The sequence below is a fragment of the Paroedura picta genome, chromosome 18 (assembly GCF_049243985.1).
Source record: "Paroedura picta isolate Pp20150507F chromosome 18, Ppicta_v3.0, whole genome shotgun sequence".
In the NCBI taxonomy this organism is placed as follows: domain Eukaryota; kingdom Metazoa; phylum Chordata; class Lepidosauria; order Squamata; family Gekkonidae; genus Paroedura; species Paroedura picta.
The window spans coordinates 7688176-7715234 of record NC_135386.1 but is presented as its reverse complement, the minus strand read 5'-3'; the positions used below and the strand labels follow the sequence as shown (position 1 = coordinate 7715234).

At 44.1% G+C, this 27059-nt stretch overlaps 2 protein-coding genes and 1 long non-coding RNA gene across 4 annotated transcripts in view; 1 reads left to right on the top strand and 2 right to left on the bottom strand.

The window, feature by feature from the left end:
* Window positions 1–365: 365 nt before the first annotated feature.
* On the bottom strand, window positions 366–9740 carry DUT (deoxyuridine triphosphatase). The gene is made up of 7 exons (XM_077317703.1): window positions 9616–9740; window positions 8719–8863; window positions 6613–6704; window positions 5911–5955; window positions 1848–1922; window positions 757–827; window positions 366–502 (listed from the first exon to the last, which is right to left on the bottom strand). Exons 1-7 carry the CDS (start codon window positions 9647–9649, stop codon window positions 446–448), a joined length of 519 nt encoding a protein of 172 aa, XP_077173818.1. The 5' UTR covers window positions 9650–9740; the 3' UTR covers window positions 366–445.
* A 1844-nt stretch (window positions 9741–11584) lies between these two features.
* The window catches only part of SLC12A1 (solute carrier family 12 member 1), a 46821-nt gene continuing 31346 nt past the window's right edge, over window positions 11585–27059 (bottom strand). For both annotated transcript variants that reach the window (XM_077318149.1, XM_077318150.1), the window contains exons 18-27: window positions 26905–27045; window positions 24654–24760; window positions 23095–23177; window positions 20500–20647; window positions 18046–18173; window positions 17466–17577; window positions 16669–16755; window positions 15455–15590; window positions 13970–14037; window positions 11585–13731 (exon numbers count right to left, since the gene is read on the bottom strand). In XM_077318149.1, coding sequence (XP_077174264.1) covers window positions 13596–13731; window positions 13970–14037; window positions 15455–15590; window positions 16669–16755; window positions 17466–17577; window positions 18046–18173; window positions 20500–20647; window positions 23095–23177; window positions 24654–24760; window positions 26905–27045 — 1146 coding nt within the window. In that variant the 3' untranslated portion in view covers window positions 11585–13595. The remainder of the gene's footprint in view (window positions 13732–13969; window positions 14038–15454; window positions 15591–16668; window positions 16756–17465; window positions 17578–18045; window positions 18174–20499; window positions 20648–23094; window positions 23178–24653; window positions 24761–26904; window positions 27046–27059) is intronic.
* LOC143828004 (uncharacterized) lies at window positions 15482–20705 on the top strand. The gene is made up of 3 exons (XR_013227470.1): window positions 15482–15663; window positions 17989–18234; window positions 20491–20705. It is a non-coding gene; the product is annotated as an uncharacterized LOC143828004 (long non-coding RNA).

Genomic DNA, 27059 nt, shown 5'->3' with positions numbered 1-27059 from the left:
CTGTTCCCAGTTGGCTCTGTTATCCCTTCACATCACAGCGAAGGAGGGAAATTTACCTGTGGCTCCAAAGCTGTTGGGAAGAATATCGCTGCGGATGACAGCTTCACGGAGAGGGCGTAAGGGCCCCGGAAAGGCAGTTGTCCGGATAACATATTGTTCATTTAAATCCCTCCTCGGACCACTGAGACTCAGCTGGCAAAGAAATCAGGCAGCAGCCCCCCCCTGCCCCCCCATCCAGAACAGTATTCAGGACAGTGTTAATCCCAGTTTGGGATTGACAGCTGCAAGCTTTACTTTGTACCAGGTATGAGTGAAAGGGCTTTTTCCTTTGTGCAACCTTCTCCAGAAAAAAAAAAAGAAGCAAGTCCTGAACAAAGGTTTATTAGTAGAAAAAAACACTTAATAAAAAATACAGCAAGTCGTTAATTACATGTCACAGCCGTCCTCAGTTCTTGCCAGTGGATCCGAAGCCTCCTGAGCCACGTTCCGTGTCGTCCAAAACCTGAAAGGGACTCAAAGTTAGAACTTCTCAAACGTTATCCTTCAGTTTTGAGACGACCGCAATATATTTCCTGCTTCTGTCCATGACGAATCCATAAAATCACCTCAATCTGCAGTGTAACTCAGGGCTTTATTCCTTCCTGGTTTTGTTATGAAGAATCTGTTCCTTCGTTAACAAAAGTTCACTATCTAAAGTAATTGGATTAAGTAGCGCAATTAGGTTCCCTCCCTCTTGGTATGATCCAAGTTTCTTACCTGGACTTCTTCCAGTTCAGGATAGTAGATGCGTTCACAGATCAGCTGGGCAATCCTGTCGCCTCTTTTAACTTCCAAAACAAAACAGGCAGTCAAGGAAATCCGGCTAAATAGCTACAAGCCAACAAGAACACTTTGGGCCACAAGGAAAGGACGGGGATGCAGCAAGACAGGTAGGGCTGAAGCGTCAAATATAAAGCTAATCAGAGCCACTAGACTGTTCCTTTCCCCAAGAGGTAGTCCTTAAGCTCTGGGAAGAAGTAATATAGAATGTAAACTACACCAGCCTTTCTCGACTTTTTTACTGTTGAGAAACCCGAAACATTCTTCAGGCTTTGAGAAACCCCAGCTGTGATGCAATCGTGCGGAATATGACTGGGAAGCAAACTGTGGATACGCCCACCCAGGGCCCCTCCCATTCCCACCCCCTCCAGGCCTATCATTAGCCAATCAGGGGTCAACATGACCATATGTGGTCACATCACCCAATAAATGTTGAACAAATATTAAAAATATATAGAAAATTAATTAACTCCCACTCACTAAGGCAACCCTTCCAGGGCTGTCAAGAAACCCCAGGGTTTCAGAAAACCTGAGCTACGTTGACTCCTCAACCCCTTATAACTGAGAAGCACTGTCACAACCAGAAGCTCATGTCTCAGCAGATCTTTTATAGACATGAAAGCGCTTTGTCAACTTTATTTATGGTCATAGACCAACCGGTAGAAAACATAAGATTACAGATGTAAAATCACTCATGAATGGATTAAAAACTAAGAAATAAGAACAATTTTATGTGGATCCAGTATAAAAGTATTAGGGAATAGGGTTGGTCCAGCTCTGCCTTATTTTTATAGCTACCCATGCAAATTTAGCAATCGTTTTCGTTTGTGTCTGACAGCAGTAGCTTAGGACGCTGTTTCCTCAGACCTCTGGGGCATTCTGCAAGCAACGAGGCCAGTGAATCTGTACGGGGGTGACTTAATGTATCACTAGATCCATGGTTCTAAAATGAAGGACAGGAGAGAAGGGAAAAGAGAAGGCTGTCCCTTTTAAGCTGGCTTAACATCACGCTCAAGTTTAATTCTTACCTTTAAATGTTTCCTTTCCGAAATTGAACAGTACCACACCAACATTCCCTCGGTAATCCTCATCAATAACCCCAGCTAAAACAAACAGCATAATTAGCAAAAGTTAATGGTGGGTCTTCTTCATTAGATATTCAGATCTGTTACTAATAGACTATGCTTGTGTGTCAGGAATACTGGAATCAGCCATGGCTTTTGGGTGCACATCCAAGTCAATCTCAGTTTAATTTCCATAGGGCTGTAATGTATGTTATCACTGGGGACTGGACGTTTTTAGCTAATGGTCCATTTCTTTACAACACAAAACATCTGCTTCACAAGGCAAAACACAAACTAGTTCGGAGTGTGATAGCTTGTGTTTTCATTCTAGCTGATGTACAAAAATGACATAACTGCTTCCACCAATATATAGATCCAAGCAGGTAGCCGTGTTGCTCTGAAGTAGCACAACAAAAACAGAGTCCAATAGCACCTTTATGACCAACAAATTATGTGATCCTTGTTCCATTTTGTCTGAGGAAGTGTGCCTGCGCATGAAAGCTCACACCTTGAACAAATCTTGGTTGGTCTTAAAGGTGCCACTGGATTCAATTTTTGTTCCACCAATATATAGTTAGGGGTGGGACAGAACCATGAACTGGCCCTGCAAACCAGTTGAAAGGGACTGCCTCCCTGCTGCTCAGCTGTTCTTATGGCTTCCACAGAAACAGAATCTGAGTCCCTTTAAAATCCTGATTCACACTCCACCTACAAACCAACAGGAACTGCTTTAAAAGTTCATGGACGCTTGGGGCGGACCACAAACAGGGCACAATTCATGTTTTAATTTTGTTTTGTGGTTAGCGCACATGACTGGCTTTTCTTTTGAAAGTCATGCCAAACAAACAAACAAACAAACAAAAAAATTGCCCCTGGCTGTTCCAACACACCTCACCGCTGCGTAATGACAGCTATTATCAGTAACGTAACACTGCAAGGGGATTTTGATGCACACAAAACCATTAATATAGCAGTATACAGAATGCCGTGCCAGACATGTTATCAAAAGCCATATGGTTTTAAAGTTCCATTGGAACCCAGGAAGATAAGGCTGCTGAACAGAAGCCATAAAGCAGGCTGGTTGAGAGGAGAGGAATAAGAACAAGAACGAGAAAGGCTTTAAGGAAACCCGCCCCTTCAGTTTAGCAGGCATTGAAGTTTCATCTGATTCCACTGGAGAATGTCCACTAGTTTAGGTGCCTGCAACTCAGCAGGATCAAGCATTGTAACGCCTGTAAAACCCAGCCAAGTTTCAGGATCACCTTTCGTGGGATTGCTATCATGTTATTACGGTCATAAAGAGGTAAAAAAAAAAAAGTTGGGATAAGATAAGCTCCTTGTCACAAAGCATGTCAATACTATTAGAGCAATCCAACGTGCCGAGTCTAAAAATCTCAGCACGGTGCTAAGTGAACGGAGAACATCATCTCGGAACGCTCTTACTGTATATGGTTTTTATTGGAACTTCTGAATGTCAATTTTTAACATGTTGTACACTGGCCCGAAACTTTGTCTGGAGGGGCGGTTTATAAATCTCATTTAATTAATTAATTAATTAATAATAATCTAAGCAGGATAGTGCGTAACTCATGGTTGTTCTGCACTTAATTAAGGGGAGGAGAGCAAGAGGAACACAGTGCATACAGATTTAAGACGCTGCCGACTTACCTCTAAAAAGGCAAGTATCTTTTTTTATCGCAACCCCTTAGTGGGGAAAAGCGGGATATAAGGGCTGGGACCATCTGTCTGAGGGACCGTCTGTCCCTCTATGTCCCCTGCAGAGCTCTTCGCTCCGCAAATACCAGCATGTTGGTTGTCTCTAAAAAGGTAAAGGTATCCCCTGTGCAAGCACCGGGTCATGTCTGACCCTTGGGGTGACGCCCTCCAGCGTTTTCATGGCAGACTCAATACGGGGTGGTTTGCCAGTGCCTTCCTCACTCCAGCCTGGTGGAATGAGTTGCTGCCAGAGATCTGAGCCCTTATTGGGCTATTGAGCTTCCAGGGTTCAAGATGGTGCATTTGGCTGCAAGATGGTGCATTTGGTACAGGCCAAAGCTGCACTCTTACCACCTGAGAAGGAATCCCTGCCTAATCCCCTGCTCAGGTTTTCGCCCGAATTACTCCCCTACCCTCAAAGCCGGGCCAATATTCTTAATTTCGTCCGTTTCAACAACCGGGCTAGGATATGGTTTAACTCAGGGGTAGTCAACCTGTGTTCCTCCAGATGTCCATGGACTACAATTCCCATGAGCCCCTGCCAGCATTTGCTGGCAGGGGCTCATGGGAATTGTAGTCCCTGGACAACTGGAGGACCACAGGTCGACCACCCCTGGTTTAACTGACAGGGCGATTAGAGTGTGTTTTAGTTGAATGTTAAGATTTTTAAGCTTTTATTGTAAAATTATTTATTATGTTGTAAACCTTTTTGGGGAGGGGCGGCCTAGAAACCCAAGGAAATAAAATAAAAATAAGAAATAAATGGGAATTCTTTGAAATGTTCTGACATTTAAAGAAATGGAGCCGTGTACCCATAACCAGTTTAACAGTACAGTAGGCTCCTTTATATCTGTTTGCAGTGTGAGAAAGGCAGGTTGTGATTGACGCAAATAGAAAAATAAAATAGCCACTGCCCTAAATTTGCTCCATGCACTTTGGGTAGAAAACATCTACATGATACTCGGAAAAAATCACACACAAGAACTGGCAAGGGAAAGGACAAATGGCAGGCAGAAAACCTGACAGAACTTTGGCATTTCACTTGCAGGAAAGCTTTCAGCACTTTGCAGAACAGATTTCAGCATGTTTCCAACTTTCCTTGGTGTGCTCAGCATGGGAATTCAGAAATGAATTTTATTTTCTTGAAAGGCTCTTCTCCATTATGAAGTGTCCCTTTTGATGATGTACTGCAAAAATTACAAGGAATCCCACATATCTACGGCCGCAGCATTGTCCAAGTAAGTGATTAGTTTTCGTGTGTTTTATGTACTGTCGGCGACTGTTCTGCAAATAGTCTTTCAAAAAGCTGAATTGTTTTAAACATGCGGGTGGAAAAATAATTACTTTCAAGACATTGCTAGCCAAGTTAGTGCATGAAGCAACTTCTAAAATGCACATTAGATTCCACAAATGCTTTTTTCTAGGCCAGAACTTGCTGCTTATTCAAACCCACATGGGACAATATTTGAGCGTAGTGACCTAACAAGCAGCCTGGTATAGTGGTTTTCGGGAATATGAGCAGCAATTTCTCAATTCACTCAGGGCAAAACCAGGCCTCCAAATGTCTGGCTAGGAGTTGAATTTATGTCATATTGAAATCCTGTTCAATATGTAAATGCTCCATGGCAGGCATGCAGAGTGACTGAGACAAAAAGGAAGTATGCCCGCAGGCTATGACATTTGAAAGTTAGTGATCAGTTTGTGTAACATTTTCCCTACTATTTAACAGCCTGTATGAATGCTATGAGCCTCTTGTGGCGCAGGGTGTTAAGGCAGTCGATATGCTGTCTGAAGCCCTGACCATGAGGCTGGGAGTTCGATCCCAGCAGCAGGCTCAAGGTTGACTCAGCCTTCCATCCTTCCGAGGTCGGTGAAATGAGTACCCAGCTTGCTTGCTGGGGGGTAAACGGTAACGACTGGGGAAGGCACTGGCAAACCACCCCGTATTGAGTCTGCCATGAAAACGCTGGAGGGCGTCACCCCAAGGGTCAGACATAACTCAGTGCTTGCACAGGGGATACCTTTACCTTTATGAATGCCACAATGCTCAAGGTGTGTTCCGTGAATGATTCACTTTTAGTCAGCTTCCTCTAATCTAACAGCTTTGATTAGAGGAATCTGTTTGTGGGTACGTATTACCACTCGCTTCACGAAAAACTAGGGCTGCAAGGTTGGCATGCGTGCAGTTTTTGCATGGAAATGAGCTATACATCTTCAGAAAAAAACATCTTTAACTAGGGTTCTCACAGTGAGGAAAATCATACAAATGTCAGCCAAATTTTATCACAAATTCACAACATAGATTACTTACCACCAACATCTATGAAGTGATTTGCTGCTAATCCAGATCGTGGAGCTAAATTTTTTTTTAAAAGGGAAACAAGTTTTAGGTGTTTTTTTTTAAAGCCCACACATTTATTGTTGCAAAATGTACATATTCATGATCGTGCAGGTATACTGTTTAGAATGCAGTTTTAAAACTGCCAGTCACTCAGTAATAATTGTACTAGAAGTAGTACAATTATTAGAACTTCCTAGCTAATGAAACAGAAAGTGAGCTTCAGTAAGCAAGAGAAGTCTAAAAAGAGATTCCAAATTTGGCCAAAGCCACTTCAGAAATTTGGTCCAGCTTTTAAACACAGCTTTACAAATTTATTTATTTATTTTTCACATTTATATACTGCCCTCCCCGAAGGCTCAGGGCGGTTTACATAAAACTGAGAATACAAGAAACCATATATATAAATAACTTTAACATTAGTATTATATAATAACATTAATAACAGAGTAACAGTAAATGGCTGATAGAAACTTGACTTAGGTGTGTGAGCCCATGGATGGCCAATTAGAAATGAAGGTTTATTTAGAACAAATGTACTCTGGTAGGATCAGATTTTTACAGTGACTTCCAGGAAACGGTATATATTAGGACTGGCAGTTATTAGGATTTCTCTGTTTTCATGAGAGGGAAGCCAAGAAACAAGGTTAAAAGCTTTCCCTTTCTGCAACTTACCAACTCTACCATAGCATCCGGAAGGAAGAGAAATTTGAATATCTGTTTTTACAACAGCTTTTCCCAAAGGAGGGATCTCACAATCGTAAGCGCTAAAAAAAGAGAGAAAAGATAGCAAAATTATGTTATTGCTCTATTTCTAGCTACGAACATCCAGATGCACTTACAAGCTCATTATTACCTGTAATAAAAGCAACAGCCTTCACTGCTTTTCTCTCCAGCACCTGCCCTTTATACTGCTTCTGAGCATGGGAGGAGAGTTTATTTAGTTAGCCTGGCAGCCAGTGTCTTCCCCTCCTAATCTAACAGATGCCAGCAAACCAAAAATGAATCAACACTCAAATCAGCAACAAGAATAACAACAGTATCTAATCTTTTACTACCGTAAATAAGCATATTAATCTTCCTGGAGAAGTTAAAGGCCTTTTCACTACACATACTCGAGTACTTTTAAAGACTTAGAATAGACAGCTCATGGGACACAACCTGAGTCTTCAGCCATGTCCCTGCCGCCTTTTAGAAGGACTTATCAGCCTGCATAGCAATCAAGCGTACTTCCTGGCTCCCTTTGCATGCGCCTGAGCTGAGAGAAGCAGCAGGACAGGAAGACGAGACGATGTCACTCAGTGGTGGAAAAGTTTCCTCCATGCCGCTAAACTGGGGCCTCTTCCTCATGGTGGAGGGCCTCTGATGCTTGGTTTCTGTTTGCTGTCCTCACTCTCTTGTCCGTGGTGCTAGCCTTGAAACCAGCGAGGTCATAAAACCACCCGGTGGAACTACTATCATTGAAAAATTTTATGCGTAGCCATGTTATGTATTCCAACGGAACATACAGCAGTTTGGGTGGTGGCGATTTCAGGACAGTAGCCTCCAGGACAGTAGCTTGCGCAGTAGCCTCCAGGTAGAGCCTCCAGGTTCTTTAACTCGTGGAATTGTAACTGATCTCTAGACTACAGAGATTAGTTTTTCTGGAGAAAACGACAGCTTTTTGGGGGATCCACTCTGGGCATTGTACCCTGCTGAGGTTCCTTCCCAAAGTTTTAATTGGCAAACCAAGAGCGGACCCTCTTTCTCTGCTATGTGTTCTCGGTGCAGGGCTTTCTCTAAAGAAATGAAAAAGGTGGATCCCAGAACAGAAGCCTCCACCTACATCAGGTTCTAGGCAAAGGAGGGCAATATTTGGCCTGTGTGTTGGTTGCATGTGTTACCTAGGGTTGTCAGTTCTGCTGATGAGATACCTGGAGATTTGGAGGTGACGTCTGGGTAGGATGAGGTCTGTAGACCAGAGGTCTTCAGCAGGGCATAGAAGCAACATTGGTTTTTTATGAATTGTCTATTTTACGGTGTTACCTGTCCTGAGCTTTTTAGGAAGGAAGAGCTATAACAAAATTAATTGATTGATTGATTTCTTTCCCTGCTTTGAGACTACCCATAGTGATCTCAAAGCCGCTCACAATCTCCTTCCCTTCCTCTCCCCACGCCATCACCCTGTGCGGTAGGTGGGGCTGAGACAGCTCCCAGAGAACTGCCCTACCAGAACTGTGACTGGCCCGAGGTCACCCAACTGGCTGCCTGTGAAGTAGGCGTGGGGAATTGAATCAGGTCCCCCCAATCAGGGGCCGCCGCTCTGGCTCTCCACCGTGCTGGCTCTCCATAGAGTCCACCTTCCAATTGTATTTATGCATATTTCCTACAATTTGTGGATTTCACGGCCACCGCAACCTGCAGTGAGAAAAGGCGGGCCCAAACACCAACCAACCAACCAACTAACCAACCAATCAAATCACCCCCCAGGAAACAAATCTCAGTTGCAATCCCGGGACACCCTCCAGCTACCCCCTGGAGCAAGGATGGCCTAACTAAGGCAGGGGTAGTCCAACCTGTGGTCCTCCAGATGTCCATGGACTACAATTCCCATGAGCCCCTGCCAGCAAACGCTGGCAGGGGCTCATGGGAACTGTAGTCCATGAACATCTGGAGGACCACAGGTTGACTACCCCTGAACTAAGGCGCTCCCAAAGCCTGTGGACTACAATTCCATAGTGCTGGCAGGGGCTCCTGGGAATTGTAGTCCACGGACCCTGCCAAGGTCACCTTCAGCCTCACCTGTACAGATCGAATCCGGCCGCCCGCGAGGAGCCCCGGGAAGGCGCGGTGGCGTTTTCGGAGAGCCGGGCGAAGCGGAGCGTGGAGGAGGCGTCCTCGGGGCCGGCGCCCTTGAGCCTCTTGCTGGGGGGCGAGGCGGGGGTCGCTTCGGAGCAGGGCATGGCGGCGGGAAAGGAGATTAAATCGGATCAGAGAGAGAGAGAGAGAGAAGGCGCGCGCCCGTTGCCGTCCCCCCGAATCGCTTCTTTTCGCGCGCTCCGCTTCGACTCGAGGGGAGGGACCGGATCCAAGGGGGAGAGAACACCCCCCTCCCCCCTCTCCCCTCTCCCCGCCTTGGAAGTAACACAAAGCGCAGCACCGCCGGCCGCTTTGCACGTTTATGCGCTTTATCCGTGCAATTATTGCAATGCATATAGCAATAATAAAATTAATGCCTTGCTTTCTCCCTATTCCTCCCCCCCCCTCTCCCCGGAATGGTACTGCCTGGAACGCCCGTTTAGAGAAGGTTTTGTGGGCAAATCCATTCTATCAGGAAGGGGGGGAAGAGGTGGAGATAACTAAGCGCGAGCAACCCCGTCGGGGAATGCCGCTCGACGCCGTCGGACCGGCTGTCGCGTTTCAAAGCCCGTTATTTTTGTTTTATTTTTTTTAACGATTGCATTTTGTTTGTTTCCCCCCTCCCTCTGTCCATTCCCTCTTCTCCTCCCCTCCGCCGCTTAAAGGAATAGTACTGCCCAGTTTAGGGACCCCTTTGTGGGCGAATCCATTCTCCTAAAAAGGGGAGGAGGGACAAGGAGAGCGGCGATTGGCCCGTGCGGGCGAGGGGGGGGTCGTCTGGTCGAATTCGTGCGGGGGGCGGAGCAACGGAATAAACGGCCGTTTCCACCCTTGGCTTACCACTTCGGAGGAGCCGCCTGAGGGAGCGCAACATGGCAGCGGCGGCTGCCGAGGCTGGAGGAAGCCGCTCCCCTTCCTCAAGGAGGCATTTTAAAGCAGGGGTAGTCCACCTGTGGGCCTCCCGATGTCCATGGACTACAGTTCCCATGAGCCCCTGCTAGCAAATGCTGGCAGGGGCTCGTGGGAATTGTAGTCCATGAACATGCTGGCAGGGGCTCATGGGAACTGTAGTCCATGAACATGCTGGCAGGGGCTCATGGGAACTGTAGTCCATGGACATGCTGGAAGGGGCTCATGGGAACTATAGTCCATGGACATCTGGAGCACCACAGGTTGACTACCCCTGTTTTAAAGCACGAGCCGCAAGATGGCCCTGTTGGCGGAGGGTTTCTGCGCTTTTCCGTCTGAGGTGTCGCTTCGACCAAACTCTCCTGCCCTGTGTTAAATATGGAAACCCAGTTGCAAAGAACTGGAAGTGAGCTCAAGTAAACCAGGGAAGCTGCCCTGATTTAAATATGGACACCCAGCTGCAAAAAGCTTGAAATGAGTTAAGTAAACGAGGAAAACTGCCCTGTGTTAAATATGGACACCCAGCTGCAAAAGCACATTGAAAGTCTTCACCCCTTGCGGAATGGATAGGTTGGGAAGAGAACTGAAACGGTGGCGTTGCAAACTGAGGGAAGGTGTCCTGGTATCCAGTTTCACCTCTTGCAGCATTGTCTTCTCTACAAGGTCCTGCTCAAAAATAAAAGAAATCCAAAATCCTAAAGCAAAATAATTATACTCTCAGTGCACCTGAGGGAGTACTAACTGATGAAAGTTTGCACTGGAATAAAATCTAGCTAGGCTGATGCCACACTCCTAAATTTACCTTGAACTCTCAAACAATGTACAAATAGAGTGTTATTGTTGTTTGTTTATCCTAACAGCTTAGTGGCTATTTTTAGTACTCCACTGGGAGATTTTTTGCGTCGTTTTGATCTGTTGCTTTATCTCTTTGAGTCCGGTATCACCTTACCAACAAGAACTTCAGGATACAGGCTTTCAGTCTCTTTTATCTTTATGTCATTGTTCTGTTTCATTTTGTTAACTACCTCAAGAACTTTGGATTGTGAGACCCTCTGTAAATAATTTTGATAATAACAAAGAAAATGTTTTCATGTCTGCCCAAATAACAGCCTTCCTTGCTTGCCTTAGCTTGGGGTAGATCAGAACATGAAGTTCAGAAAGTAAGCACTGGTTGATGGCTATGCCTCTTTTAAGCAATAATGCATTCAACAGCACATAACAAAACATGCTGTGCTCTCAAAGGGAAAGTCCCAAATACGGATCCATCCAGAAGAATTAAAGTATGCAGTTATATCCCAATGCATTTGGTGGCAAAATAACCATTGAATCCAGAGAAAGGAAGAACACGATCCTAAACAAATTTAGAACTCATGTAAAAGAAAGGCATAAGCTTGCATGACACAGTATTTACAGCTGCCTGAGTGATTTCCTTCATATGAAATTGGATACGCATACATAACTGCTGGAGAGGTGACGCTGGTGAGTCTTTGCTTGTAGGAGAGAGATGTCTGGTCTGGTTAAGTTCACCTCTTTCAGAAGCCCAGTACAGGCTATTTCCACCACAACATTGAAAGGTAATGCCTAATATGAGGGTGAAAATACATTGCAAATAGCAGAGTTCACAATGGCTATTAGTATATCATTAGGGAAGACAGACTTTGCTGTAAAACAAGGCCACGTCTATGATTCTTCTACAAGGACAATAATTGTTTCTGACTTTAAGAAAGCTGCTGCAGCACAAATACTCAGCTGTAACATGACAGTAATCAAGTACTACTTGTTGCATGCCAAAACGTGCTTAATTAGTAAACTCCAGAAGAAATATCTTCATTTCAGTACTAAAACAACGAACTCAACAGGATGCAAAATGTGAAATAAAGATACTACCGATGAGCAGAGCTTTTGATTCATCTCAGTTTATTTCAGATTTAAAAATGTTCAGCATAGTGCTGGCTAGCCTGACAGTTAAAATATTATTCAATCAGAAAAGATCAAAACACACATTAAAAAACTAACACCAAATTTACTGAAAGACCCTGTGACAAATTACCAACAATTGCACTACATTCCTTGTGATGATTACCCTAGACAGATCACAGCGTTCGAACGAACTCTTAGGAAATTTTACTTTAGTGTTCATTCAGTTTACTTTGAAAATTCTTTGTATGGCAATGAAATACGATTGTGGTATGGCGCCACGCAGAGCTTTGACAATTCATTCTCATTTACATTAAGCTGTAATGTGATCCTAACTCTTGTATCACACCTGCAAGACAAAAACTGAATTGCAACCAGTTCCCCTGAACCGATGGGAAACAAGGGCTTGTTGGTGCAGTGTAGCTGTGACACCGGAGGAAGCCTGGACTAGCAGAAGCGTAACGCCAGTACATGAGCCTCTTGTGGCGCAGAGTGGTAAGGCAGCCATCTGAAAGCTTTGCCCATGAGGCTGGGAGTTCGATCCCAGCAGCCGGCTCAAGGTTGACTCAGCCTTCCATCCTTCCGAGGTCGGTAAAATGAGTACCCAGCTTGCTGCTGGGGGGTAAACGGTAGTGACTGGGGAAGGCACTGGCAAACCACCCCGTATTGAGTCTGCCAAGAAAACGCTGGAGGGCGTCACCCCAAGGGTCAGACATGACTCGGTGCTTGCACAGGGGAGACCTTTACCTTTAACGCCAGTACAAGAAGGGAAAATAGGAGGGGTTTGGGGTGTGTCATGGGAGAACTGGAGGAGCGGTTAGCATAGTTCAGATCCTGTGTTCTCACTCCAGCTTTGATCTTCCTCCCTGTGCCAAGGCAAGGTTATGATCATAAAACAGACGCAGATAAAAGTGAACAAAGAGCCCTAGATAACTTTGTGGAAGTGTATCCGCAAAGAGGTGTAACATATGGAGCTGTGCCAATGTTGGAAGGTGCACCTATTCCTTTATCTGCTATGCTGCTTTCAAAGGAGCCCTTGTAGAAACAAAGCAGTTGGCATCCATTGTATAACACCATCACAACTTGCTCCTCAGTAACAGCCACTGATGCTTTAGCCATGTTTCTGTTCTAGTGTGGGTTGGCAAATGGGGCCCCCACAACGGAAGAGAGTAGTGAATACTCCATTGCAGACCTTATCAGGATTACGTCTTGCCTTGCAAATAGTGCACCAAGCTTGCCAAGTGTCCCTTTCTCTCTTCTAGCTACTACTAGCATAATAAACTAAACTGTGCTCTTGTCATTAAGTAATATCAGATGATATTAGGAGTTAGATATTACTGGCAAGCCGAATGTTGCAGCTGGCTGGGAAAAGAGCAGCTGGGATATCCTGGGGTCTAAATAAGGGTGCAATTGGCCAAGGCATCTTCAGTCTTTAACTTTAATGAGATAGTGACAATACTGCACTATCTTAAATGTGTATGTTTGGCTTTTGGCCTGGTGGTGTGGGCGCTTGTGACTCCAGTTAAGGAATTCTCTTGAGGAGAAGACTTGGGTCATAGTCTAGCATACAAGGAACATGGAAACATATGGGCTGTCCTAAAATAGATCTTCATATTTTATTAATCCAAATTATGGATAGACATCTAAGGGTTTTTTTTAATCAATGTAGTCACATTCCAGCAGGTGATTATTTGACCTGTTGAAATGAGTCTATTTATGTGCAGTCAGCTATAACTTTATATGTGGCCTGTGACTCTACATGGTTGAAATATCAGTCCACAGTTGTCATCACTGAATAAAGTGGATACTGTTGTATGTCCATTGTTATGATTTTAGGGTCATGGCATTATGGAGATCAACACCAAAATGTTTCTTCGGCCTCTAGGATGTTCGAATTTGTTAGATTCTAAGGTGTTGTTGCACTATGGCATTTTTGTAGTGTGGTGTCATTTTTTGTGTGTAGAACGCACATGCTGCATTCTAGGTGTTGCTTACTAAGAATAAAATGTTAGAACATTTTTGTGGTTGCCTCGGATGAGTAAAACGGGAGGCAGATTCTTGGAGAGGATTTCCAACCAAGCCATATAGAGGAGATCAGATACAGTTCCTTTTCTTGCCACTGGAAGGCTCCTGTTGAATGAAGAGAAGGTATTACTAAGATATATTACTAAAGAACTCCAAGTTCTACTAATATGAGTGCTAATGTTTCACTTCTAAATGCCTGGACATCAAGGAAACATAACCACAATCTTGCGATCCTGTGCGTGGCTTTCCTTCCTCTGAACGCCTTCACATTCAGGGCCCTGTAGGCTCTGTGAACTGACACAAACTGCTAAAGTTCCCGCAGGTTTAACATTTTGTAACTTACACGACGACAAGATTAGCAGCCCTAGAGTGTTCTTGTAGGAGTTCGTTCAAACGGACCTGGCGGTAGCTCTGTTTAAATTTAAAACAAACAAACAAACAAAATCAGTCGATTAAGGGTGGCCTCTGCAAACGTGCTTGAAAGTGAGTTTACTGACCATGAAAATGTCAAAATTGGTGAGCCTCTTGATGGACTACTGCATTTCCCAGCCTCGTCTTTAGATAAGACTATTGATTTTAATGTGATGCCTTTTAAAGTATATGGGTAGCAGATTGCAGGCAAAGAGATTAGGGAAGCCACGACGCATTCTGTTTTTCTCTTATTGCTGTCAAATTAATATGCCCCCAAATTTATTTTCAGTTTCCTGCATAACGACATACTGAGGGCTACGAAGCACAATAATCGTGTAGATAAATCTCTCTCAAAATGCCAAAGGGCCGGATTAATTTTTGAGTGCGTACAATTAATCTCACGCTCCCCCCAGTTGACAATCCCACGGAAAATCAACTGTTTATTAACTTTCACTGGCACTTGTATCAAATACTTCTCCCATACTTAAGAGAGAGAGATTTGGATACAAAATAAAATGCAGTTAACCTGCAGATCGTCTCCCCGCCCCCCGATAACATAGCGTATTTGCTAATGAGATTTATATGGTTAATCTGAGCTTGAAATTAGGTCCACTTTGGATACTTAAATTTGAGGGGGGGGAGTTCTTGATCAGAAGCAGTTTCAGAATTCAGCACTGGAATCGATTTCACATGCATACGTTGACCTGTTCTCTGCCTGCGTAGTGTACCTATGAACATTTACAAATCTTACTTTCCTAGCCAACAGCAAACAATTACACTCCCCCACCCTCAATATGGAAAATCAGATGAGGTGCAACTGTGATTTAAACTGGACCAAAACCTTAGGAAGCCTCCTGACCCTTAAGGATATTTTGGATTCCCATGGAACCCCAAGAAACAGAGCTGTCAAAGAGACATAGGATCTCATAACAAGTAATTTTCAAGGCGCTCTGCAGACTACACTGCCCGAATTTCTTCAGGGGAAGTCATAAGTGTTACACTGATACAAAAACTTGGCAACATATACCTGTTCTTCCTATTCTTCACTGCTTTATATAGGCTCTGACTCAGATGACTCAGATAAGTGGCTCAAGACATGCTAACACGAGTGCTGATGTTAAATGCATTGCATACCCATGGGTAGAGAAAGTGGTGGGCAAATGCTATAGTTAAATAATATTGCCTACAGATTTTTTTTCTACTGATACTGTTATACATACATCCACACTATATGATGGTTAAAACTAAATTGAACTGTCCCTTTCCAAACTAATCATATTTCCTAAATGCCGGTGGATTTCAGATTCTCCCTTTTCTTTGTAACCCACCAAATTTGCCTTGACTGTTCTCAGGTTTCAACGTATGCTATTTTCTCTTTCAGTGCACAGTGTCAGAAATAATGGCAGTAAACCTTTACCTTCTCCCTGAATGCTTCCAGCTCTGCATCAGTGATTTTCCATGGAGCCTCTCTCCTTAATTTCTCAGCAGTTGTTAAATCTTTGCAGCTTTCGTGAAGGCGGTATGGTTCAATCATCTCTTCAAAGAATTTCCAGCTGGAACAGAAATTATAAAGGAAGCCTCACAGCAAGACTGTCACTCATTACCTGACAGATATTCTGCTCTCAGGTAGAACACAGTTTGTTGGCTGCGGAATTGTAACTGAATTGCATTCAAAATCTTTAAACTTCATGCATTCAGGTTTTATGCACCATTACATCTGTGTAGCACTGCTGCCAGCACCTTGTCTAGGCAGGTCAACATTTATAACTTATAGGTAAAGGTATCCCCTGTGCAAGCACCAGGTCATGTCTGAACCTTGGGGTGACGCCCTCCAGCGTTTTCATGGCAGACTCAATACGGGGTGGTTTACCAGTGCCTTCCCCAGTCATTGCCGTTTACCCCCCAGCAAGCTGGGTACTCATTTTACCGCCCTCGGAAGGATGGAAGGCTGAGTCCACCTTGAGCCGGCTGCTGGGATTGAACTCCCAGCCTCATGGTCAGAGCTTTCAGACTGCATGTCTGCTGCCTTACCACGCTGCGCTACAAGAGGCTCTTATAACTTATATATTACCTGTATTGTAAGGTAATATCGAAGTACTACAGACACGACTATGTAAACAAAACAATAAGTCCCTCTGCAAAGTGCCCCGTTCAGATTGGTGTTTTAACACAGTTGTTGACCAGCTCTGATGGAAACAAAGATTTACGTTACCATCTTAGACCATTTATGCACTGGGAACTTCACTGCCCCAGCTCCTGTACAGGAGTACAAATCAAGGGTGGATGAGGTGCACCAGGCCAAATGCTCCTCCGTGTGGGTGCAGGAAGAGGTGGGACAACCTGCCATGACTAAAACTCCAGCCTGCAGCCTGGCATGAAACCTCCAGTGCATAAACGGTCTTAAGCAGCGTTATCCATCCGTAAGTCCATTGGTGTCTGCCATCTTAGAAGAGTAAAACGCTCCCTGGACTATTCTATCAGTTATATCGTTTCAGAGAGATGAGATGCCGTTCACCTCACTTCTGCAGTTAGGAACCACACCTGATTCAGACTGGAAAACAATCACAACCATGTTTTCATTCATTTCGGTTCCTGTTTTAAAATGTCATTTATTGCTGAAGCAACTCTTACCTCTCTTTGTTGGGTTTCATGTTGATGTCGCCAATTATATAGATGTCAGCAAATTTTATTCTGAATTTGTTTAAAAGGGAGGCCATCCTGAAAGCCGAAAGGAAAAGGGATGGGCATTTTCACAGTGTCAGTAATCAGTAGTTTGATATACAAGACAAGCAGCTGGCGTTGCCCTCCTAAGTAGATTTGTGCCCTTTTAAGGAGGGCCTAATGCCACTTAGGGTTGCATTCCGAGTCTTGTTAAATGGCTTGCCATTTAATTAAATATTCAGATCTATCAGAAGTGCTTCAATTAGGGCTTCTCATTTATAGAATTCTATGAACATGAAAAGCGTAAGCTAATTGGTTTAGTTGAAAATTGAATGCTGGAGAAATTACCAGAAAAATGCACCAGAATGGGCAGATTTGAAGAGCTTTACACGATAAGAAGGCGCCTAATTCTTTTCGGGATCCTGTAACTTTCTACATGGAGCACCAATATTTCCTAGAAATGAGCTGAACAGCCCCTATTTAGCAGTGCTGTTTAAAAAGCAGACAAGGAATTGTGGGTTGGTGACAATATCTTGCAACAGCAGCTATAAGGATCCAGGATACGCAAGATTTTGTGATATTGTTAATTAGCATTTATGCAGTGTTTTAGAGTATTAAAAGTGTTTCACATCTGTTACACGAATTAATTTCTATCTGTTGATAATGCTATTCAGTTTCTTCTACCTGCACTCCATACAAAGACTAAACAATATAAGCTTATGAACTCTGTTTGGGTGGAGGGCGGGGAGGATGCAAAATCTACTTACGTTAGCCTCTCTTCTTCAAGGCGAGTAACTTTCCCACCAGTAAAGATCCTTAATTTACAATCTTTCCACTTTTTTCGAAGAGTGAGGATATAGGGAATTAAAAGAATTAGCCCTGGTTGAACAAATCAAATCAAATATATACAAAAAAAGCCCAATTAGAACATTATGTTATAACAAGAAGGCTACTTTCATTCTTTAAAAGGTATCCCCTGTGCAAGAACCGGGTCATGTCTGACCCTTGGGGTGACGCCCTCTAGCGTTTTCATGGCAGACTCAATACGGGGTGGTTTGCCAGTGCCTTCCCCAGTCATTACCGTTTACCCCCCAGTAAGCAAGCTGGGTCCTCATTTTACTGACCTCGGAAGGATGGAAGGCTGAGTCAGCCTTGAGCTGGCTGCTGGGATCGAACTCCCAGCCTCATGGGCAGAGCTTTCAGACTGCATGTCTGCTGTCTTACCACTCTGTACCACAAGAGGCTCATTTTCATTCCTTAAACCACGTTTATTCTCTTTTCCTCCATAAGTTGTGCAGATTTTTCTCTCTCCGCTGGACAAAAAAAAAATGCTTTCAAGTGGCTTACCTCCGTCGTCAAATAGCCACCAGACATCAATGGTGCCTTTCCCTTGCTTCTTTTTGAACTGGGTGCTAACTTCGAGCAGCCGTTGATTGAACTCCCCCACGTGTATTGAAGAGATGGTGTTAATACTGCTGGCTGAAATGAGAGTGAGGGAGAGGATACATTCTGGACCTTTCTGCACAGTCATGGAAAGTGAGTTCGAGAGCACCATTTGAGTCTTGTATTAATCACCGCGAGATGTGCATACTTCAGTTAAGCATGTGAGCCTTGCCAGGATTTAGGATGGGCATTTTGCAGTGTGCTTTTGAGCATGTCTTTTCAAGTTCAAGAGCAAAGGGTGTTCCATGCCTGGCCAGGCTCTATGCGAGAGGGAAAGGAAAGGCGAGTGGGAAGAAACATGGATTATACTGACCAGGGACTAGGGATGGACTTGAACCAGAAGATTGTGGTTTGGTTCAGGGTGTTCCCAACCCAAACCCAGATGACCCCACCACCCCTGAAATGAACCTGTTCAGGCAAGTCTGATTCATTTCTACTTGCTTAAAATTGATGGTAATTGAAAAGGGGATTTGGGGGACTGCAAAGGCTTGCCGTTGTTTCTGCCTGACAGCCAAGAGGCCCATGGGCCCAGCTGTCAAGCCAAAAGGGCTGCAAGCCATTTCAGCATGCCAGATTGCTTCCTTCCCAGCACATTGAAAAGGTCTTCAGCTATTTCGGCCTGACATCAGGGCCCACGGGCCTCTCGACTCTCAGGTCAAAAGGGCTGCAAGCCTTTTAGGCACGCTGGACTGCTTCCCTCCTTTCCAAAAGGACGGAGCATATCACTCATAGAGCAGAATGGGAGCTCCCTTACTGGTTGCCAGGACTGCCTGTCAGTTCTGCAAGGCCATTATTGGTGTTTCGAGGGCTGCTGAAGTCCACTCCCACCCACCTTCCTTGAACAGTAGCCAGCATGCCAGTGTGTCTGCTGAGCTGAGTGTTGACGTGAACACAGCAGACGTACCTTCCCCCAAACTGCCAAATCCGGAAATCAGGTGGAAGATCATTGGAGGACCATGCCAGGAACTTGCATGACCCCCCATTCACAAGCCACGACCTGGGCTATTTTTGTGGAGTTCATGCTCTGGGTCACACCCATCCCTAACAATGGCTGCTCCATTTAAGGAAAGTGAGTGTCGGCTACTATCTTTTGTAACATGCCATTAATTTTTACGTTATTTGGTCAGGGTTTTTTTTTTCTAAGGCTATAAGATTATATACATCGTGTATATGTCTATATACCCCTTTCATGTCCATCTGATGGTGGAGTGTGAGGTACAGCCCTTAACCTAGAAGGTAGGAAGTTAGCATCTGGCATAAATCCCTAGTGTTAAATTTTTTTGTTTGCCAGTGATTCGATCCAAATCAAGATGCTGGAAGCTTGGCCAGTGATGATACATAATTTTTAAAAATGTCGTAAAACCAAAAATGCGCCGTGTTGTGTACTTGTCCATCCCATACCTAAAATCCGTACTACGTCTGTCCATGTACATATATATATGTACAAATCCTACTTAATTTTAATACCACTGTTTATATTTCTGTATTTTGATTATTCTGTGTTCTTTCAGTGGCTAGTTGTCACTGAGCCAGTTTGGTGTAGTGGTTAGGAGTGCAGACTTCTAATCTGGCATGCCAGGTTCGATTCTGCGCTCCCCCACATGCAGCCAGCTGGGTGACCTTGGGCTAGCCACGGCACTGATAGAACTGTTCTGACTGAGCAGGAATATCAGGGCTCTCTCAGCCTCACCCACCTCACAGGGTGTCTGTTGTGGGGAGATGAAAGGGAAGGCGACTGGAAGCCGCTTTGAGCCTCCTTCGGGTAGAGAAAAGCGGCATATAAGAACCAACTCTTCTTCTTCTTCTTCTTCTTCTTCTTCTTCTTCTTCTTCTTCTTCTTCTTCTTCATCATAGTCCTGTTTGTTGTGGCTACAGATTCCTTTGGAAGCCAAGCATCACTTTGAAATGAGGCTTAACGTTTGCAAAAAGCTCTGGGAAAACATAACATGCCTTGCTTTGCATTTTACTCTATCATTATTATTTACCTGACAGTGAGAAAAAGATGTTTCAAAAGAAATAGGGTTTTTTTTTTCTGCCAGTAGAGGCTGTGCAGTACTTCGTCATCTCAAAACCATTATAGTGCATTATTATATACAGGAAAACAACAACAACAACCAAGAAGTCTTAATCCTTGGTCCATTTCTGGTAACATATCCCTGCTTTTAAAAACTTAAAATACACAGTAGCTGCTTAAGTCAGGAAGTTGCCGTGCTTTCAAAGAAAGCCATAACGTGCCAAGTTGTGGCCCTTCCTTTAAAGGCCTTGCAGTTTTCGTAGCCAGACTGGGGGAGGGGTGTTGGGAGGCTAATACGCGAGTCCTGCTGACCATTCAACTACTGTTTTTTTTAGGTTCAGAACTTGCCCTTTCTGGGTGCCCTCTTTGTGATGTTGAGCTTGGCAGCTTTTCTGAAGAATCCACGGATGCCATGGCTTCCTTCTTGACATTCACTCTTCTTGATTGTAGCTTCTAGGGCTTGCCTCTCGAATTCCAGCTTCTTCAGTTCTTCTGTGGGATGGAAAGCAACAATGGGAAACACAACCATCTATGTCGCGTCAACGGAAAAAGTAAGTGAGGACCCCCTGTTACAATGTTTGTGTCTTGATTTTTCCTATGCCATTGTACTGTTTTTAGGTGGGCACGGTAATCATTACGTAAGGATGCTATTTGTTCATGCTGTGTGTTTTCAGATAGAACCTTAAGCCACCCTTGAAACCTCCTAACTGACTTGCATCAGGCCATTAATTAGAAATAAAATCCAGTATATGCACTCGAAAGCTCTTAATAAATCTTTGTTGGTCTTAAAGGTGCTATTGCACTCTAATTTGGCTGCATTATTTCACATCCTGTCCTGATTTGATCAGAAAGTGGATTTTATTTGGGGGACACAGGCACAGCCATCTTGAAATATTCCAGCGGTCTGTTAATCTCCTTTCTGATTTGCTACCTTAGGTGTTTCTGTTTCTATCACTGCCATGTTTCTACCTTGCCATGTTGAAGATATAAAGGAGAAACTGAATCTGGCAGCAGGTGGCAGCAGAGAGCTGCAATCCTGCGTCCGAATTATGACCGGCTATCAATTTTAAACTAATTCGTGTAGATTCACCAAAAAGTGTTCGTCATGATTACTCTTTAAATCTTGTTTAGAGCCTTTCTCTTCAGGTAGATGCTTAGAGAGATGAAAGACAAATCTGACCGAATTAGAGCCACTTCAACATTACCAGATTCTTATAGAGAACCTGCACAGGTAGCTTTATCTTCTGTAGAGTGCGTGGACATTGGGAAGCCCAGCACACAGACAAAAAGTATTTGATAGCATATGTATTGCATATAACACCTGCATGTAGATGTGGGCTAAGACTTGGATCACGTGAAGTGGTGCTTATTGTCTTATCAGTCAAAGGTGCTTAAGAAGTAGGGAATTGCCAAAGGTCTCCAATACAGAGCATCAGATGAGAAAGCAACATTGGATCCAAGAAAGAGGGGGCTTGGCTCAGTAGTAGAACACCTGCTTGGCATGCAGAAGGTCCCAGGTTCAATCCCTGGCATCTCAAGTTAAAAGGACCAGGTAGGAGGGGATGGATCCATCCATCATAATTGTATCCCCCCTCCCCTGAGGCTCAGGGCGGTTGAAGGTACATTTAGATGGCAACACACGGGGATTACAAGGCAAGAGACATTTAGAACTGGTTTGCCTCTGTAGAGAAACCCTGGATTTCCTTGCTGGACTCCCATCCAAATACTAATAGAGCCAGCCCTGCTTAGCTTCTGAGGTCTGATGAGACAGGTCTATCCATGTCAGGCCTGTTGCTCGTGCATATGTGTAGAATGGAGAAGTATAGAGCCAGTTTGGTGTCGGGGTTAGGAGTGCGGATTTCTAATCTGGCAAGCCGGGTTCGATTCTGCACTCCCCCACATGCAGCCAGCTGGGTGACCTTGGGCTAGTCACAGCACTGATAAAACTATTCTGAGCAAGCAGGAATATCAGGGCTCTCTCAGCCTCACCCACCTCACAGGGTGTCTGTTGTGGGGAGAGGAAAGGGAAGGTGACTGTTAGCCGCTTTGAGCTTCCTTTGGGTAGAGAAAAGCGGTATATAAGAACCAGCTCTTCTTCTTCTTATGTGTTTTAAATGCAGTTTATGCAGAAAGGCATCATAACCACATTTCAGCCTTCCTGTTTTCCACCCTTCCTGCACTTCGCAAGGCATGTTTGTTTTCAGTCTAATTGGGGAAGTGTTTGGCTCTCGCAACAAATGGAGAGTGTCTTCTTTATGGACGAAAGTGTTTGGATCCTTATCAGACCTTTCCAGGATTGGTATGCTAGCTCTTGAAATTCTTTTTGGTCATCCACTGGAATACCATCGCTCTCTTAATGGTCTTCAATCTAGTGAGTGACTTTTTCCACGCAAATTAATAGTCTCTAGATTTCCATTTGGCAGCTCCCCTCTATTTCTTTTCTCACCATTATGAAAAAAACATTCCACTAATTATAGATAACGTAAGCACTCCCAATCTCCGGAGAAGATAATCTACAATATTAATGGTCATGTCTGAAATGCATGGAACGACCATTCCTAAGGCTGATGTTTTTGGAAACCGGTGGAAATTTGATGGAATTGTTTTGTGTACAGAAAGCCTTTTTAGTATAGGAAATTAATTCAAAAGAAATTCTGTCTAAACACCCGGAAGAAGTTCCTGACAGTTAGAGTGGTTTCTCAGTGGAACAGGCTTCCTCGGGAGGTGGTGGGTTCTCCATCTTTGGAGATTTTTAAACAGAGGCTGGATAGCCATCTGATGGGGAGGCGGATTCTCTGAAGGTTCAAGGGGGTGGCAGGTTACAGTGGATGAGCGAGAGGGTTGTGAGTGTTCTGCATAGTGCAGGGGGTTGGACTAGATGACCCAGGAGGTCTCTTCCAATTCTATGATTCTAGGACTGAGATCAACTTTTTACATACCTTGAACCTGAAGAGCTTGTGATATGTCAAATCCTTGGCTTATTCGAACAATAATCACACCAAATTCAAAATCAAATGCGTCACTGAAATAAAAAATGACACAATTAAACTCGGGAATACCTTACAATTGCCTGTATCAATACTTGCATGGTTACATAGATATTGTTATGCCGCTATGGGGTACAATTACATTTCTGATTTTTAAAAGTTCATTTTGAACAACATCGTGAACAATCTTCTTCTGTATTTAAAACAAGTCGGCTTTGCTTCCTCACCTTTCATATCCCTAGATCGTCTGGTTGTAGTTTGCCATCTCATCGTAATATTAATCTGCAACTTTACTACCTCCATATTTGACCTGTTATAACACCCCTCCTACATCTATATATTATGAGGAATTCAATGATTCTTTCCCCTGATTTCTCCCCCTTTAGTACAAGGTAACTTGTGTCCCAGTAGAGTAAGGAGGCTAAAAGTTACTCTCAAGGTTCCTTTCCCTAGCTGGTGAAAAGGCAATTTTGGGAAGACGATTTTGAGTTGAACAATCAAAGGAGGGGAAAAAAGTTGTGCCTCTTTCTATTTGCCCTTCTTCTTCTCAGGCTGCTTTGGGCTTATGAGCAGTTTCTGTGCAGTTCACGTGTGTATCCTGAAGTTATTTTTGTCCTCAGTGGTATTGCTCTTTTATGAACATACCTTATTCAAAAGGGGATATCAAGATTGCAAGTTTATATGGATTGGAAACCAGTTTAGTGGGGATGCATTTCCTCAAAGGACTCTAGAAACTCCAATTTTGCGTGCTTGCCAAGAATTCTTTGTTGGGACTTGAGCTCCTTGTAGAATTACAGTTCTGAGAACCATGACTGTTAATCCATTATATGTAGACAATAAGATACACTAGAGCTGCCATGGTGTTCTTCTCCCAACCTTTAAAGCCATTCTGTTCCCTGGACACAAAGATGAGAGACTGTAATTTTGCCCCCTGTTTTCCTTGAGCCCATATTTGAAACTAGAACTCCAGATCTTAATCATCCTTCCGTATATTTTCTGTTGTTTTTTTTTAGAATCATAGAATCATAGATTTGGAAGGGGCCATACAGGCCATCTAGTCCAACCCCCTGCTCAACGCAGGATCAGCCCTAAGCATCCTAAAGCATCCAAGAAAAGTGTGTATCCAACCTTTGCTTGAAGACTGCCAGTGAGGGGGAGCTCACCACCTCCTTAAGCAGCCTATTCCACTGCTGAACTACTCTGACTGTGAAGATTTTTTTCCTGATATCTAGCCTATATCGTTGTACTTGTAGTTTAAACCCATTACTGCGTGTCCTCTCCTCTGCAGCCAACGGGAACAGCCTCCTGCCCTCCTCCAAGTGACAACCTTTCAAATACTTAAAGAGGGCTATCATGTCCCCTCTCAACCTCCTTTTCTCCAGCCTGAACATTCCCAAGTCCCTCAACCTATCTTCACAGGGCTTGGTCCCTTGGCCCCAGATCATCCAGAACGAGATCTCCCCCAAAATTCCAGTTCTCCCCAAAATAATATCCTTCCGACTTCAACTTACTGTATGATGCCCATGTAGTTTTCAACTTGTACAGCGGTCGCATCTCTCCAGTCCTTTTTAAAACCAAGCACCAACGTATTGGGTCTCATCCTGCCCAGACCAGAAGCCTAACGACATTAAAGCATGGCGTTTAAAAAGATGCATGTGCAAGGTTTGTCCAAAATGAGGAGTAATGGCAAAAGATAACTGGAGTAATGTTCTGGTGGGATTTAAGATTAAATTGCATTTGCCGGGTGTCCTTCATGCTTGTACCCAAGCGGCACACATGAAGATTAGCTTTAAATCATCTTGGCTAGAAATGGTTTTTAAATGACAGAACTGTAACTTTTGCTAAATTAGCACTCATTTGCATTTTTTCCTGATGCGTGATCATTAAAACAGTTGAATAACTTAAGACCAACAGCATTTTCATAATATCCGTGTGCCCACTTTAATATGAGAGCAATGGCAGATTTGCTGTCCTCTTCCTGTAAGAGTCTGAGGAGCTGTTTCCATTCCTTCACTCAAGTTCAAAACAAGTCCTTTACACACTTAAAAAGGTAAAGGTATCCCCTGTGCAAGCACCGAGTCATGTCTGACCCTTGGGGTGACGCCCTCCAGCGTTTTCATGGCAGACTCAATACAGGGTGGTTTGCCAGTGCCTTCCCCAGTCATGACCGTTTACCCCCCAGTAAGCTGGGTACTCATTTTACCGACCTCGGAAGGATGGAAGGCTGAGTCAACCTTGAGCCGGCTGCTGGGATCGAACTCCCAGCCTCATGGGCAGAGCTTTCAGACGGCTGCCTTACCACTCTGCGCCACAAGAGGCTCTTTTTACACACTTACTTGGGGTTATATGTAATTGAACACAGTGAGGCTTACTTCTGAGTAAGCCTGCATAGGCTTGAAGTGTACAGTTTTCAGGATGCCAAGAGGCCAGTGGCCTGCCTGTGTACACTTAATGCACAGTTTATGGGGACTTATTGTTTGGTGCTACTCCAAGAAAGTGGCAAAAAAGCCAAGCAAGTGTGGAGTGTATGCTTCCAAACAAAGATCACTTGTGACTGATGGCAAAGGAATTTAACCTGTTGGATTTAGTGCTGTAAGTGTAGCGGATCCAGGACCATGTTGATCTGTTGTTTAATGACGGCTGCATTGCGTGATGAATGGGGCATCCAGCTTGGTGTCGTGGTCAGGAGTGCGGCCTTCTAATATGGCGAGCTGGGTTTGATTCCCCGTTCCTCCGCATGCAGCCAGCTGGGTGACCTTGGGCTCGCCACAGTACTGAAAGGCTACTTTTAAAAATGCAAAGAAATATATGGCGGTGCCTATACACATGACTTGTGTTATTGCAAAACTTATTGGTGACCACTAGATAGACAGACTGTATAGTTCAGGGGTAGTCAAACTGCGGCCCTCCAGATGTCCATGGACTACAATTCCCAGGAGCCCCCTGCCAGCGAATGCTGGCAGGGGGCTCCTGGGAATTGTAGTCCATGGACATCTGGAGGGCCGCAGTTTGACTACCCCTGGTATAGTTCATAGTTCTGTGGTTTTAAATTTTATGTTTTTATACAGTTTTGTTCTATTTCATTGTTTATAATGTTGTCTCTTAGATTTTGTAAAGGCCTATGGCTGTATACAAATAAATAAATTCTATCTCTTATAGACAGAGAGAGAGACAGAGAGACAGAGAGAGAGGATGGGATACATAACAGACTTAATGCTATGCCCCAAAACCCCTTCCTTAGGGCAAATATCCTGTTGATTTCAATGCAACACAGAATCTCCAGTTATGCATATTTATAATTACAGTCGCTGTATGGAGGTACAAGGGCCCCTATAAACATCTCTCCATAATGTCGATGCCTGTGCATTTTACTCTGTGAAATGTGATTTCCAATGTATTATTACATTGACATAGTACAGTCAATATCATTGCATACTAGGACTCAGGAGAACTCATTTGCTGTGTCACCTTAGATGTCGGCGAGGGTACCATTAAGGCCTTGCTGTGTACCATTAAAGCCCTCGTTCACTTGACATGGAATTGATTGGCTTGGTTCTCCAGTTCCGTCGCCTGGAGCCAGAGCGGTTCCTGAAGCCACCTTTAGTACCGAAAGAGGTGCCCTCAGGTTGCACTCTGTATTTACAAGATCTTATCCATATACACAACAAGAGCTCGGTCATGAATAAACAGACATTCTTCCTGCGGCTGAGGGCTGCTTTCAAGCCGTACTTCTCGGGTGTGCTGTGCAAATAAAGAGCTTACTTGGAGGAGACTTTTGACTCCATCGCGGAAGCTGTCAGCTGCCACGGCAGCATAGAAGGCTTTCCTTTTGTTCTTTGTCAGCCAGGCCTGCTTCGTTGCCATGCCGCCGTTCATCTCCTTAACACACAGCTTGCGTGGGCCCTGCGTGACACCAT